At 30.9% G+C, this 16,291-nt stretch overlaps 2 protein-coding genes across 2 annotated transcripts in view; both read right to left on the bottom strand.

Moving 5' to 3' along the window:
• Positions 1-220: 220 nt before the first annotated feature.
• On the bottom strand, positions 221-4,966 carry LOC105194351. Its single transcript, XM_039451468.1, has 7 exons — positions 3,497-4,966; positions 3,319-3,439; positions 2,159-2,357; positions 2,013-2,031; positions 1,739-1,892; positions 425-1,413; positions 221-313 (listed from the first exon to the last, which is right to left on the bottom strand). Exons 1-7 carry the CDS (start codon positions 3,584-3,586, stop codon positions 221-223), a joined length of 1,665 nt encoding a protein of 554 aa, XP_039307402.1. The 5' UTR covers positions 3,587-4,966.
• A 610-nt stretch (positions 4,967-5,576) lies between these two features.
• Positions 5,577-16,291, bottom strand: part of LOC105194333 (LON peptidase N-terminal domain and RING finger protein 1) — a 47,156-nt gene continuing 36,441 nt past the window's right edge. The window contains exons 2-9 of the mRNA XM_011159206.3: positions 15,396-15,514; positions 14,871-14,993; positions 12,521-12,715; positions 12,006-12,105; positions 11,729-11,928; positions 10,070-10,371; positions 9,302-9,509; positions 5,577-8,935 (exon numbers count right to left, since the gene is read on the bottom strand). Coding sequence (XP_011157508.1) covers positions 8,573-8,935; positions 9,302-9,509; positions 10,070-10,371; positions 11,729-11,928; positions 12,006-12,105; positions 12,521-12,715; positions 14,871-14,993; positions 15,396-15,514 — 1,610 coding nt within the window. The 3' untranslated portion in view covers positions 5,577-8,572. The remainder of the gene's footprint in view (positions 8,936-9,301; positions 9,510-10,069; positions 10,372-11,728; positions 11,929-12,005; positions 12,106-12,520; positions 12,716-14,870; positions 14,994-15,395; positions 15,515-16,291) is intronic.

Raw genomic sequence — 16,291 nt, 5'->3', positions numbered from 1 at the left:
ATTTTAAAATAATATGTTATTAATCCCTCCTATTGTGTGTGTATTTATAATAATTTAAACGTTGTTCTATGTATCTATAAAATTTATATTTATTTTCAACAAATATTTCAAAATTATTATTAGTATATAATGTTTAAAATTTTTACAATTCCTTTAATTAGATGTCAATTTGTCCGTTAATTACTTTTGTTTATCTGTTTTTTATCTTCATAAATTTTATTTAACTTCCTTGAACATCTTTATAACTTTTTTCCTTTTTACTCTCCAAGCCATTCGACGTATATGTTTTTAGAAAGGTAGCTCTTAATGGTCTCTTAAAAATAGGAAATAATTCATTATTGTTATCAATTTTTCTGGGACTTATAAAAGATTTATTTTGAAAATTTATATCTGAATAGGGATCCCATCGATGTTGAGAAGATACTGAATCATTTCGTTTCCAATCTAAAGATTTTCGAAGTTCCTCTCGAGCTTTTATATATTTCTCACACAATGGAAAAGAGTTATTGTCCCCTGTTGACAAAGGTTTTTTATCGTTCACAAGAGATTCATTGGATGCTTCGCTAAACGGCTCAGATTTTTCCGAAAGCTTTTCCAGAATTCCTTTATCCCGAATTATTTTGGAAAAATTATTTGTGATAACATTGCTTCCGGTAGATCTTAACTCTTTGAACTTATCAAAATTCTGAATTTCATTTTTAATGTCTAAAACGTCTCTTGTTCTCTTCGATTTTTGTACACAGCTGAAATCATAATCGAATATGCTTCGCGGACTTCGAATGTTCGTCAAAGTTGTTTCGATTAAGTCAGCCAAGTCGATCCTGTCGTCTCCGACTATGAAAGGTTTCTCGGACAATGCTTGATCGGTGCTAAGTATTTCAGACTTGGTCGCAGTTACCTTTTTCTTAGGTTTGCGATTTATCTTTGATTGAGACTTGCTATGCGAATTTTGTGTTAAAACTGGGGACGATTTGATATTTCCCATAATATTGTTAGAAATGGACGTTTTAGAAGCAGTTTGAGTTTTAGATTTTAATTTACTTTCTTGTGTTGATGTCGTTGATTTCATATGGATGCTGTTAATTTTATTTGAATATTTTTCCGATTTTACCGTGCGATTTATTTGTTTATCAAATATTTCGTTACGTTTGGAGACACGTCCAGTTTCTTGTTTTCCGGTTGTCGTTTTTGGCATAATAATATCTTTTTTGACATTCTTTTCATTCATGTCAAATATAGAATTAGTATTTTTTATACTTTTCTTTTGCAGAAGTGGTTTCTCGTTTTTTGTACACGTGCGAAATCGAGTATCGGACATCGGTTTAGAAAGCGGGATTGTTACGAGATCCTTCATTAAAGATTCTGAATGTTTTTTTGTCATAATGTTAATAGTTGATGGTTTATTCGAGACAGCTTTTGGTGCATTGTTGGTTGGTTTCATTATTAATTTATTAGTTTTTGCATTATTTATAACCGATAAATTTGAAGTTTTAAATTTCTGAAAAAAAATATTTTCTGTAAGTTTTTATTAAATGTATATTATATGTTTAAAATAAATTATACTTAAGTAAACGACTCTCGATTTAATAAAAATCGGAGTAAACATGATCGATTATATGTCAAAAATCTGTTGAATAAACCTATCTATTTTGCGAAAAATTAACCGCACTGGACTCTCATTAACCTTATATTTTCTCCGATTTTTATTATATTTTTGTTAATTATTTTTGTTAATTATTTTGTACTTTTTGTTCTTTGATTGATGTCTGCATTTGTTTGGCTTTATACAATTGCTTCCAATCATAAACTATTTCTTTCCTTTCTCCTAAGCTGAGATTGGCTTTTTTATCTCTCGTGTAAAGTATTTGCCAAACTAAATCAGTATTGAATATCTAATAAAAATACAATCTATTAGAAATAATAAAATTATTATAAACAGTAATGTATTTCTATTTCTCTACTCTTTTTATATCTTATTTATTCCATTGACAGTTTATTTTATTACATGTAACAATTTTTTTTAAATAAAAACTAGACAAAAAGTAAGAAGCATTTTTGTAAATTTTATTTTTGATATTATTAAATAAAAATATAATGCAAAAGAAACACCGTTTTGTTTGTTAAAAACACATGGTTTTTATTAATTTAAAAAAGGGGCAGAGAAGCAGAGTGGAAAACCACTTTTACTTTTTTAAATAATTTTTTTACCTCATAAGCAATGTGTGATAATGAAGATAATTTAATTATATCTGTATATTTTAAATATCTTGATATATTTCCGATTATTGATTTTGGTAAAGTTAAAAGATTTCTGTTTTCTTCAGCAATATTGTTCACGTATTTTAATAAATATTTACCTGTGATATTGAAAATTGCAGCTTAGCGACATTATTACAAAAATAAATTATTTTTAATAAAATTTGAATTTTATTGCATAAGCAAAGAATAGCAATTATGTCATTTCAATCCTATGTCATGAATTAAAATGGATTGCGTGGTCCGCGAAAACTTCTTTTGGATTGAAAGAATGGATTTCACTTTATTTCAATCCTGTTTCAAAGATTAAAATAGATTACATAGCTCGCGTAACTTTTTTTTGAAAGAATAGAAATCTCGTAATTTCAAACCCGCTTCATGGATTAAAATAGATTCAAAGAATTCTTAAATTTTAATTGAATTGAAACAAATTTAAAAAATCAAGAATTTGAATTTGGCAATTATCACATAAATCCATTTCTATCCATTTCAATCAATTTCCGTTTGTTGAGCTGTTCCTTATTCTCTATTGCTATTGCCTCCTTTATGAAAAAATACACTCAACTAAGCGTTATCGGTCCGAAATGATACTCAAATTGAGTATTAACTCCCAAATCAAACTTTAACTTGAGAGTTAACACTTAATTTAAGTGTTATTTTGGACCGCCAACATCTATTACAGTTAGGTACATTTTTTTCGTAAAAACTGTGCTTTTCATTATGGATTAAGCTTTATCATTACAAAAAGAAAAAAAGGACCAATCGTTACTAAAAAAAAATAACGGCGGTTACAAATAACGCGATACTTGATGTTTAGCAATATTTATACGTGTACTGTTAAAAATATTTTTATAAATTTATTGCATGTATACCATAATCATATGTATACGTTAGTTAGACACATTAGATGTCTCATTGTCTGTAATGATTAATAATGAAACAACACAAAAAAACATTATTAAAAAAATATAAAAAAATACAATAGAGGTGAATAAAATAAATAAAATTTGCAACAAAATTTATAACTGAATTAAACATTCTTTTAATGAAAAAATGCCTTACCAAATCCGCGACGTATTTCGTCCTGCAAGAATTTTGCTTCACTGAATTGAATAAGCTTAGCACGATATACGATCGGTGCTTTATGAGGTCCGTGAGAAATTCTCCATAAGTATAGAATTACCTGAGCAATGTGAAAAGGTTATCTGAGAAAAACGGATGTCGTTAATTTCGTTAGTACCTCGTCTTGGAAAACCTTTAGGCCGTAATAATCTCTGCTGGGCGGAGGTGCAACCGAATACTTCACTAAGTATTCGATCTTGTTGCTCATACTCGACGGGGCTGCATCGAGGAAGTTTGATCTGAATACAGTTTATTGTTTTCTTTAATGCAAAATGACGTGCATTTGTATAATTGTATATCGAATCGAAATGTATAGTGCTCGGAAGTAATTGCATATTTCGGACCGATTTCGGAGGCGTTATCTACTGTGTGTCCCCTTACTATCGCTCATGGATTGATGATTGAGCCATCGATTGCGTGTACTGCTGCACTTTAGATCCTGATGTGAAAAATATACTGGAATCATATCTTCCGGCAAAGTTACAAAAAATTTTCTTTTCTGCATGATTTTTAGAAATACTTTTTTTAAGTCTCGTAAAATGAAACATTACTCTAAAAGAGTAATAACATTACTCTAAAATTGCGCCTGTGCAATTTTTTGAGTGATTTTGTACTTTATAAGATATAGAGAGTAATTAAACTAAATTTTTTATTATTTATGTTCTGTGTAATAGTATAATTGAATAACATATGATACAATAATATACAATAATTAGAATTTTTAGGTAAATTTAGTTGTTAGAAATTAAATTAAATTAAATTTTATTACTTACTTCAAATTAAGTATTATTAATAATACTTTAAAGGTAATGTGAAAAACTACGTTTAAATTTCATTAGTGATATCACTGAATGAATTACTAATTCGAATTCGTGTCAAATAAGTTTATTTCATTTACGTCGACTGATATTTTGATAATTTCATCTTTTAGGAGTTTATATATGTATATACGTATATAAAGTCATAATAAAATTTTGAATTTCTGAAATCTAAGTATCGTGGTTTGAGGCTTGTTTCTTTTGGCAGAAAAAACTCGTACACAAATTTGGCTTCGTGATATTTTATTACAATATTTTTTTTATATGAAGAGATGAAGATAAATATAGAAATGTTGAAGTAAAAATGGAAAGTCGTGTGGCATTACGTATAGTAGTTGTAACGTAGCAATAACAATATACAAGGTAGGCTATATAGTAATATCACAATGCATGATTCACAATTTCATAAAAGTCTAGAGAATAGGATATAAATCTAGATAGAGGATGCTTCTCATATTGAGTTGCCGCAGAGACAGAGTACCGCGTTATGTCGATTAATAAAAAATTTTCTATCATACTTTTCACAAAAGTGGACGCACTTGAAGTACGCTAATTCGTAACGATTGTCGTTATTATTATCGTGTAAAGAATTTTATAAATAGTTGAATCAGCAAGGAAAAATGTGATAATAGTCCGTATTAACTGGTGAAAAATTTTTTTCACAACTTTTATATAAATTGGAACAGTTTTCAAAAAATACATGTCTGAGAAAATTTTTGAGAAAATACATATCTTTTCTGAGAATTTTTCATATATGTAAATTATATAATGTTCTAAGATTTGTATAAAAAATTGGAGAAATTTTCTAAAGAGTTTTAAAATTAGAAAAAATTTTGAAAAAATTTTTATAATCTTGTGAAAATTTTTCTTAAACCTTTTTTACTTATTTTCTGGATTTTTATATAAATTTTAAGATTTTTCAGAATTTCTATATAATTTCAAATTTTTTTAGAAAATTTTTCAATTTTTCTTTTATACGAAATTAGAATATTTCAAAATTTACATATTTGAAAAATTCTGATAAGTGTAGGTTTTTTTTCAGTATTTCTGAAAAATGTTCCAATAATTGGTATAAAAATTCTAAAAAAAAATTAAAAAAAAAACAGGTAATATTATATTTAATGTTAAGTGTGATTACTTGAGAATTGCGTACGAGATTTATATTATTAATTTGAAGATTACAGACTTAGAATTATTCTGCACATTTAGTGCTAAAAATTTTATGGTGCAATTATCAAAACTATGTCTTTTAATAATAAATCTCATTCGTAGATAATAGAAAAATAAAAAATTTTTTAATCCTTATAAATTTTATAAATTAAAGATAATCATATTCAAAGTACATACAAGAAGCAATATACTATCGACATTTTTTTTTGCTTAAATAATGCAATATCTTCCAAGTTGAACAATATTTAAAAGATATAATGTTATTTAGATAGGATATATAGATTTATTCATTTTCTAGTTATTTTTTCTCAATTTATTTAAAAGAGCTAATAGAGAAACCTGTTATTGTGGGAACAAATTTAACTACATATTATATAAGTTAATTTAAAACATATCTACAATATTTGTGCAAATTATATTTCACAATATACCAGAAATGGAATATTTTAAAAAAAGTTAATCGATATTTTATTGCTTGATGTGACAAGTTAATGAACTGAGAAATAATTTCTTTTGGAATATTCTCTTTTAGGTTAGCCTTCAAGCAACAAGTAATAAGATTAAAAAAATTTAATAATCTATAAAATTATTTACAATAATAAATAACAACAACCGTACTAACCATGTTTCTCACAAATACTTGATTATACGATTGATATGACAATTTTAGCTCCTCAGGCGATCGCTGTGTCTCGACGGTACGAAAAGCCGCATAAATAAATTATTACGTGCTAGCCATAATCGAAAAATCTTACGAGCGACGGAATAAATCTAGCGGTATAAAAAGATTTTCGGGATTTCGGGCCACCGGACACGCGAATCAGCCGTTGTTGTGTAAAATCAGTACGGCGATCGTTTGTACGATCCGGAAAATTCCCGTGATTCGTGATCGTGCAACGACGTCGAAGAGCCGAAAAGAATCCCGTTCTTATTCGAGAATATTTGTGCTTCTTCGAATAAACTTGTTTAGCAGATATCAAACTTCTCTCTACAATCGCACTTTCGCGCGTGATTGTACCGGCAGACTCGTGAAACGTTCGTAGAGCGAATGCACAAATGAATTATACAATATCGAGTTACGTTTGACATGTGCATTATGTCGCAAATAAAAAATTGTTTAATAACTCATAATAATTTATATCTTGATATATTATAGATAATCATTCGATGAATAAATTATAATATAAATATTTGTATATGTACTCCCCTGCTTCAATTCTTTTAACATACTATTTAATATTTTTAAGAAATTGATAGATAATTATTATTCTAATAGAATAATTAATCAACGTTCTAATAATTATAGTCATACAAATATACACATGTATTATGCAAAATAGACAATTTGCGTCATAGTAGCCATGATAATTTTATCGATAGTATAAATTTCCACTTGATGCACTCGCTCATTGACGAATTTTCGTGCACGAGAGATTTCGATGCATCTACGTGCAACAGGAGTAAGTTCCTTAACATGCATATGTATAAAATCAAAATAATATATATATATCTTTTTAATAAAAATTTAACGAGATCTTTTTACAGTCAAAACGAAAAAGTTGTATGTAATTAGTAATATTATAATTGTATGTATGTACAGAAAATAAGAATTATTAAAATAATTTCAAAAAAATCATTTATAATTTATATTTAAAAAAAATTAATTAAAATGGCTAATAATATAAAAATCATTGAATCTACTTGCACTAAAATCTCGTTAAATTTTTTATTTCATTCGTTATGTGTACAATTGCACTCAAATAGCATTTGTGCGTCATGACACATTGAAATGTTTAGAACAAGGCAACTTACTTTCCAGTTGCCACGTATACGCGTTTAAATGTGTATACATAAATATGTGTGTATACATATATATAGATATACATAATAAATATCCATATAACGTTTTGGAAGAACAGATTTGCATATTGCGATAGCGCGAAGAGGATTGGTACGCCTTATCGAAAAAACGCGATTTCTCAGATATGTCATTGGTCATCGATGTGATCACAAAATCTTTGCATATTATAGATTAACGTTGTTTCTCGTGTCACAATTAATTTTGTTACGTTAATAAACAATTATTAAGTAATTAATTTTGTAATAATTTATTATATGTATATTATTAAAAAATGACATATTGCATAAAAATAAATATTGTTTATACCTTAACATTAAGTTAAAATAATAATAATCATAATTATCACGTCGCATTTTCGGAGGATTTATTTCTTTTCAACGTCTCGTCGATAAGGCGCCCAGCAGAAGATTTAACGAGCACGAGATGCAAAGTGCTCGGGTTGAAACTTAACTTATTCGGAAGTGTATGGAAATGTGCTTTGTTGATTTTTAATAAATTTCGGATATGTCAGAACAGTTCAAAAATAATAGAAACATCCGAAAGTTATCAAAATCGGTGAATGGTACTTCCAAATACTTCCATACTTTTCCTTGCTAGATCTAAGAAGAGAGAGGAGTCGCTCGAAACTCTCCGCCGAACGAAATCGAAGAATAGGTGCGTTTGCTGATCGATCGACCCAATTTTCTTACAAAGGCGTTCCAAGAATCCTATAGATTCTAAGCATTCTATAGATGTTTTGTACGTCAAGTAGAGTCGAAGGGTCAATCGAGGAACGGCGTTGCGGGAGCAACGGATAAGAGATCGACGTAGAAAAGATTCGACCGACTAAATTAGTAACTTAGAAGGTAAATGACGAAAATGCCCCTCCCCTGTGACATGGCTGTAGAGAAACATCTCGTGTCTTCCATCAGAATGCGATAAGATCATAAATATGGCTTAGTAAATGCAATATTGGAGACTTTTGCAGTCTGTGGAAAAATTAGATATTGTATCTTAATCAACTCTACCAAATGATATATCAAACTTCATCTGGCAAATTGGAGAAATATTCAGTAAATTTTATAGATTTTAAAAATAATTTTTATTACTTAAGATTGCTGTCTCTTGCTACTTGAAATTCTTCGTAGAAGGCGACATACAGGTTCAAACTCATAGATGTTTCTCAGATCTCAAAATCATTTTGTCTTTGTCTCTCGTATATAAAACGTAGTATCCGAGAAAAAGATAGACTAATCTTGAGATCTGAAAAACAACTATAAATTCGGACCACAAAGAGCGCGATCCTATTTCCAGGCCACAGAATGACATCGGTTGCTTCTAAAATATCGCGACGCTTTGTTGCTTTCTATGATTGTTGAATAACCGACATCGCCGTCTCCGTAATTGCTCTTCCATCTCTGCAGATGCTGGACGATGTTGTTGTTTGTTCGGAAGGGGCAGCCGCGATTGTCAATTGTCTTTGCTCCATGTGATCGAGAGTTTTCTCGATAGCTCGTAGCCGTTTCTCCAAACTAGTAGTACCCAGGATACCCACTTGCAGCTGCGGTCCCAGCGGCAAAATTGCAAGTAACCACCATGCCCACGATGGACCATCCGGTAGACGTGGCCACTCCTCCTCTGTGTCCGGCATACGACCGAACACCCGTTGGATTTCGGACTTCTGAGAAGTTGACACTGTGTCCCACCATCTTCGACCCTTTGCTCGCACCTGTAATGTTTGGAGGATAAGTAATACTTAGTTGTCGGAAAATTAACTGTATTTTAATATTACAATACTTTCAAAATATTTTCATCTTTCGTTTTTTCTAACTCAATTGATATTACAAATGGTAATATTGATTAAAAAAATATAAAGAAGAATAAGAAATAAATAAGAGACTAAAACTTTTCCAAATAATAATATAACAACGTTATAACTTTGTCGTTCGAATAAATGTGCAATTAAAAATGTTTAAAATCGTGAGTTAATATTTTTGTGTTTATAATATAAATGTATATAATAAATAAATATATAATTTTTGTAAACTGTCAAAATAATTGATTAAATTTTGTTTTATTGCAATTGATTTTGTACCTTATCATGTAGCTCCAGAAGATTTAATAATTGATCTTTTTGTACGACGGTGTCCCTGAGAAATTCTACTTGTGCTGTATCATAACCATCCTTTTCTCCACCAGAAAGTACCCTAAATCTCCTACTTCCGACCGTGCTCAGAATACTGCAACCATCTTTGAGCAATACTCGATCTCGAATGTCTAGAATAGTTCCATATTCCGCATATCTGAAGAAACAGATTAACATTTAGGTTTTTAGTTTTTGATAACTGTGTTTATATGTACAGATACACAACAATATATGATTAGATATAAAAACTTTATGTAAATCATGTCTCATATATACATACATAAAAAAAGGAAATTAATGTCGAGAGTCGGAGCGGTAACAGAGGCGTAATTAATCACAAGAAAAAAACTTTAAATGATTCATTTTCTACGACCTATAGTTACAAATAGCGAATATTTTTATAAATTATTTTTAATTTCAAAGATTAAAGTCATTTTATATACATGTACTTAAATTGTAAAATTAAAATTTATTTGTGTGTTCTTCTATTTATGTTTCAGATAATCGTGATTTTACATGCAATTTATTCGTAATTAGTATTTCTTGTATTTAAGTAACAATCTTTCCCATTGTCAACCGGTTAATATGACAAATTAAAATTGAAAGAAATATAAAAAAGGAGCTTAAAAGTTAAAAATTAAAAGATTGAAATAATGCATAATTAATTGTTGTGTAAACAGATTTAATTTAGATTATCGTAAAATAAAGTAGCTGCACCTTTTCGTGCCTGTTGCCTCCTTGTTGAGACATGCAGCGATTCCAAATTGGCGCACTCCGCTTTCCACGCATCTTCTGACCATCAGCCTGTATCTAGGCTCGTAGACAAACAAGGGACAGGCAACGCAGGGAAAAGCTGTCGTGCAGATGAAGACGGCGATCTGTTCGTTACCCAAAAGACCGAGTCCTTGGACAAGTTCGAGCTGATGACTCACAGCTCTGGAGGTATATTCCGCGGGCGCTATTGTTTTAAGTGCTCTCTCTACGAAATCCGTCACAGTTTTTTGATTACTAGCTAGATACTGAAAGCAGAAGAAAGCATGTAATTGGTTAATAAAATAATCATGTGTATCATTCATGATATCGATTTCAAAGAAGTAAATCTTATGGAAAGACAAATATTCTTGATCGAAATTAATACATTCATGTAGCAAATGTAGAGTAAAATTATTTAAAATAAGAAATATAACAATAAAAATATACTTGTTATTGCTTTATGATAACTATTATTTTATGTATTAAAGATGTTTGCTTATTTCTTTCAGCGTTAGAATATTTAAGGTTTCTGAAAATCATTTTTCACAAATTTTACATGTTTAAATAAATAAAATAAAAGTAAAAGTTAAGAGTACATAAAATAAAACAATATCTTAAGGTTCTAAAAAAATGCAAATAATAAAATAAATAAATTAAAGCCTATAAGAATCAACGTGGGTATTGGTGCGTAACTGCGTTTGATCTTTTAAGCTTTTATTTATTCACTTAACTATTTACGTACTTAGCTATATCAATAAATAATAAAATTACAAAATCCTAAAGAGCAAATCCTAAAATACAATTTATATAATATTATATCTGATTATTATATCTGATAGCACAGAGAGTTAAAAAAAAAATATTTCTAGACAATCAAATGCAATCATCGATATATCAAGTAGATAAAACAAAAAATAAAATAAAATAAAAGGAGTAGCGCGCCGCAAGATCACCGTTGACGTTGTTGTTCTCATCGTCATTAAATATAATACAGACGATCGGTAATGACGTCACGAACGCGGAAGCTGAAGTGACGAACCGCCTCGATGACCGCAAACAATAATCATTTCAATCTGCAGCATCGTCGTTAACCGTTAGAAAGCATCATGTCTCATTTATAGACAGGTGTTGTTGCGGAATCTCGCGTATACGTATTTCTCAGCCAACTCTTTGAGAGCAAGAGCTCGCGAATAATGATCAAATTTTAAGTTACAAAATCTTTGGAGAAAAATGCATTAGTTACATAATTATAAGTACATAAACCAAGTAATGATAGAGAAGTAAAAAGCTAATAGCTTCAAATGAAGACAAGTAATACTTTTCTAACCTTTGAAACTAAATAGTCTAAAAAAGTTTAAGTAATTTTAGAAAAATAATTGCTTTTCATTCTGCAAGTGTTTTAATAAAATTTATAAAAAAGAAAAAAAACAGGAATGTTTTGTTTTCTATATTTGTTGATTTCAATTGAAGATTTCGATTTTCCAAATCAAAATAATTTTAAATCTAAACAAATCTAAACAAATAATTATACCAATAATTAAAGCAGATTGTTACATAAATAATGATATTATTGAAAGCATTTCTACAAACTGAGTTAACACTTATATAAAAAATTTCTCTTACGTCAGCCAAAGACGTGACGCACAAAGGACAAGCCGAAGAATAATCCAAGCAACGGTCCAGGCACATCCAGCAATAAGTATGACCACAGGGTGTCGTGACAGGTTTCCAAAGCAAGCGACAACATAAGATGCAATCCAATTCTCCAGCAGTGCCGCCGGAAAGAGTTGGCAAGAGGATTTCGGCGGGTCTCGGTTCGATTCCTGCAAATAAAGATATCTTAATGTATTTTGACAAATATAAAAGAAGTGCTCTTATATCGGCGAGCAAAAAGACTTACTTTTTAATTTTTCTATGTCCTGATAAACACGATCTAAACTTGCTTGTAGCTTCGTGTTGATTTGCGGTACAATAGAAGACCGAATTCTTCTGTTTATTGTCTGGGAAACGAAAAACATAAAATGAGTAATTCAGCTTTGAGTAAACGTGTAAGAAACTGGACAGATAGAGATACATTTATAAAAACACAAGACAAAAATAAAAATCTAAAAGAATTTGAAAACTGTAACAAAATATAATAAATATTAAAATAAAAAAACATTGCAATTTAAGACACTATTAAGTATTTATTTTATTGCTTATTAATAATAATAATCACTATGCTCAATAATATTGTAATTTTTACTCTTAACGATATTATTAATGATAATAAGACAGCTTTTATAGCGTTCAATGGGCACGTATCACGTTTTGAGATTGCTTATGTTGAATGGCATATAATTTAATTTGAATCCTTTTTACCAAGCATAAAAATATCTAATAAAAACATATAATCATAATTTTCGAGGAAAGCACCTGTGTGAATTCTTCTTCGCCACTGCTATTGTCCTCACAATCGGACCTGTTCAGGGCAGCGTGTCGGTTTCGCTTGGGGTTCACTAGTTGATGACGATTCCTCGTGCGTGACGCGCTCTTTGTTAAACTATACGGCGTGCGTGACGATAGAACACTTTGTCGATGTATCTTAGGCGACAACACTTTGTGCAGAATCTGCAACATATGATCACAAACTTAGTAACACGTGTAACAGTCAAATAAATTTGTATACAGAATGCGCATTTACCAATTAATATAGAATAAGTTTCTTGTTTTTTGAAAAAATCTAATTTTAAAACATTAATAAAATATTTTATATAAAATAAATATAATTAAAAATTTTAGAAATAAATTTATTTTATATAATTTTATTTTATGAAGTATTTGGCTTAAAAAGAGAGAGAATATTAATCATTTAATTAATGTGGGACTTACGGATAATTTCTGAGTTTTCAAATTCAATTAAATGTAGAATTTTATATTACATACGTATATATAAAATTAATTTTATATTACATACGTATATATAAAATTAATATATGCAAAAAAAAATTAAAAATGTACGTAGAAACAATTTAAAAATATTTTTGCTATAAACATGTAAGATTTTGCAAAATATGAAACTTTTTTTTGTATTATAAAATACAATAATTGCTATAAGAAGACAAGAATCGTTATTCTAACGTAAGAACTCAATGAGAACTCAATATTACAAATAAATAAATCACAAATGAGAATTTTGATTGCAATTTTTGCAAGTGACGAATAAATTATGCTTGTTCTTTACTATTTCTTCAACAGCATGTATTTCTTCTTTAACGTGTCCTATATGAGATGCTTCTAATTGCAAGATCGACGGGTATTCAAGTAGTCGCTAAGTCGGCGCAATTAACGCATGAAATAACACGGTTGAGTAATCCAAGACATTTTCGGACGATGAAAGTAAAAGTGTGCCTTCCATAATGCGGACCCAACTGGCGGATTCAGCGCGCGGCACGGGAAAGAATGATTCCCTGATCTTACATAAGCAGCGGTGCAGCTTGCATCAATGATTCTGCCATCGGGCGCTCGCTTACATAATCGCCATACGCTCGAAATTCAAGACACTTCGCTTTTTAAATTATTTAACATCGAAATTTGACGCAACCTGTCATACTGAATTATTGAATATTTATCGATTGTTACTACACGTAATCGCGTTTCGGGCTTTGCAGAAATTCGTATGTGACGCAACATTGTGAAACATAATGTCGATCGAGCAGCCTCAATGTCAAATATCAATATGACACTTATGACTCAGACATAAGGTTTTTACATGTTAAATTAGTATTTCAGTGGTGTATCTGTTTTAATGGTATTTAAACATTTCCAGAGTATATAAATGAGGATGTTATTTAAATTTTTACGTAAGGAAATCTCCGTGTTTTGCATAACACACCTGAAGACATGAGATGTTTGTTGCATACATCTGAAGTGAAAGATTGATAGACCGATCAACGAATAAAAGTTTTCCAAAAAGATGTGACTGAGAAGTGGGCGGCATTTAAAAAGTCCGACGTAGAAGAGAAGCATTTTGCATTATGTATTAAGAGGGTGAAGAACGCAGCGGCGCGGGGCCATGCGTCACATAGCAGAAGATCGATATATCGACGCCGTCGCGAGCAGCGTGAAACAACACGTGGAAACGGCGCGCGGCGCAACTTACTCGCGAGAGTAGCATCAGTTCGCTCGCTCGCGCGAACGTGGTTATCGTTGCCCCTGGCGTTGCCCCTGCGGGTCACTCACCTGACGACCATCATACCGAGTCATTAAGCTGCGCGGCCGGCAGCAGTCGTGCCGGAAATGACGAGGCGAGCATTTCTTTTGTGTTGGTGATGCTCTCCGGATAGAGATGGATGCACTCGGTTCCCCGCGGCGAATTCCGCCAGTCGCGCAATAGCGATTGCTCCGCGAGGAACGTGCATTTCTTACTTTTGATCGAGCTATGTTTTATGCGACGCATCTTAGCCTTTCGTTCGAGAACTCGTAATGTCGATTTTTAGAATTAGATGAGACGTAGATGAATTTGTGTAACTCGATTTGAATCTCCTCGAAGTGAATCGAGTTTGACGTTCGATGATTGTTGGTCACCGTAAAATTTTCATTTATACAATTTTATTTATTATGGACTAATGAATTACCAGTGCAGATAATCGATTAATTTTGAATTTGAACAATATATCTCAGTTTTAGAGTTATTTCAAACGGATGTTGTAAATTTCTTGGAATTAAAATAAATAATTCATTAACTCTAATAATTTTTTTTATAAAGAGTATCGATAGAACGTACTTTAGTCAATTCATGGCGTACAGCTTGCGGATTTTTGTCAATAGCCACGCTAATGCAGAGAGCATAGAGCGCTTCTTCGTGCCTTCCCAGCGCCGACAAAGCGATCCCTCTTCTATAGTGCCCCTAAAGATACAAAGTAAAAATATTACGTTAAAATATTATAAAAGCACAAGTTTTATTTGTAAAATTTATGTGCCATAATAATTTAATATTTATCGTTGTATAACAGTAATAAGATCGCTGTAAGATTTGTATTACTATATATGCGAAGAAAAATGTTAATAAAATTAACGCGTCTATTATATCACATCCTATATATTTTACATACGCAAATTAATCAATTGAAGATAGAGATAAAAATAAAAAATAATATTTAGATTACTATTTTTTATTTTAATTAAAACATTTTGTCATATTAAGAATAAAGATTATTAAATCGGAATGTACGGATTTTATTTGAAGTATGTTTTGCTATTTGATACCATGCACCGATTATGCGTAAACTTTAGACCTGTATTTTCTCACCTTGCCCCAGTCTGGCCTCAATCTAACTGCATGATCAGCGTCCGTGAGAGCGGCTAAAGGCCTATTCAACAGGAGCAAGACGTGAGCCCTGTTGCTAAGGTGGAGCGGGCTATTCGGTGCTGAAACATGAGAAAACACACTCATAAAATGCCTATCGAATGGCAAACGAGTTCCAGTATGAAACACATTAAGATTTATTCTGTGGGAATCAAGAAATAATCAGAATAAATTTATTCTTTCCTAGTATTTAAAAAGTAAAGCAGGTATTTGATCAACGACGACGAATGCTTTCTCATGATTGGTGACTAGTACTATGATTCACACGTTACATATGAAACAATAGAGATGCAAAACAGATAATTTGTAGATAAACTAATAATTGCATATATTTGATAGCGATAGTCGGTTGTTCTGTAAACTTTTATTTATAAATTTACATATTTATGCTGTGATGCAAGAAAATATTACACACTTGTATGACATTTAAATCAAACGAGCATTCGAAAGAGCATTGCGTCATTGACGCATACCTCAGTGCATATTTTGCATAAGAATGTACTTATGAACATTGTCGTATATAAATTTTGAATCGTCTAGGAGTTTTTTGTACGATTAGTAGTCTGGGCTTGTTTAATTTCGTGGAAAGTCGTCTCGTAAAAATGTGCCGTTTATTTGCGACGAAGCGCATTTTATAGAAGCGACAGCGGACGATGCCATCGGCCGATGCAGGCGGCGGCGGCAGCGGCGGCGGCGGCGCATCCTGGCATTGTGAGCAATGTCATTGCCTCCGCGGCTAGAATCTCTTCGTCGGAGAAAATTTCCAACGCTCACGTCAATATTGCGAATGCTAAAAGTAGCATCGAGATTTGTTTTATGTTTCGTCGTAAAATGAATTA

This window comes from Solenopsis invicta, chromosome 1 (genome assembly GCF_016802725.1).
Source record: "Solenopsis invicta isolate M01_SB chromosome 1, UNIL_Sinv_3.0, whole genome shotgun sequence".
Classification (NCBI taxonomy): Eukaryota; Metazoa; Arthropoda; class Insecta; order Hymenoptera; family Formicidae; genus Solenopsis; species Solenopsis invicta.
Note: the sequence above shows the minus strand (reverse complement) of the source record. Positions and strands in the feature narration are given on the sequence as shown.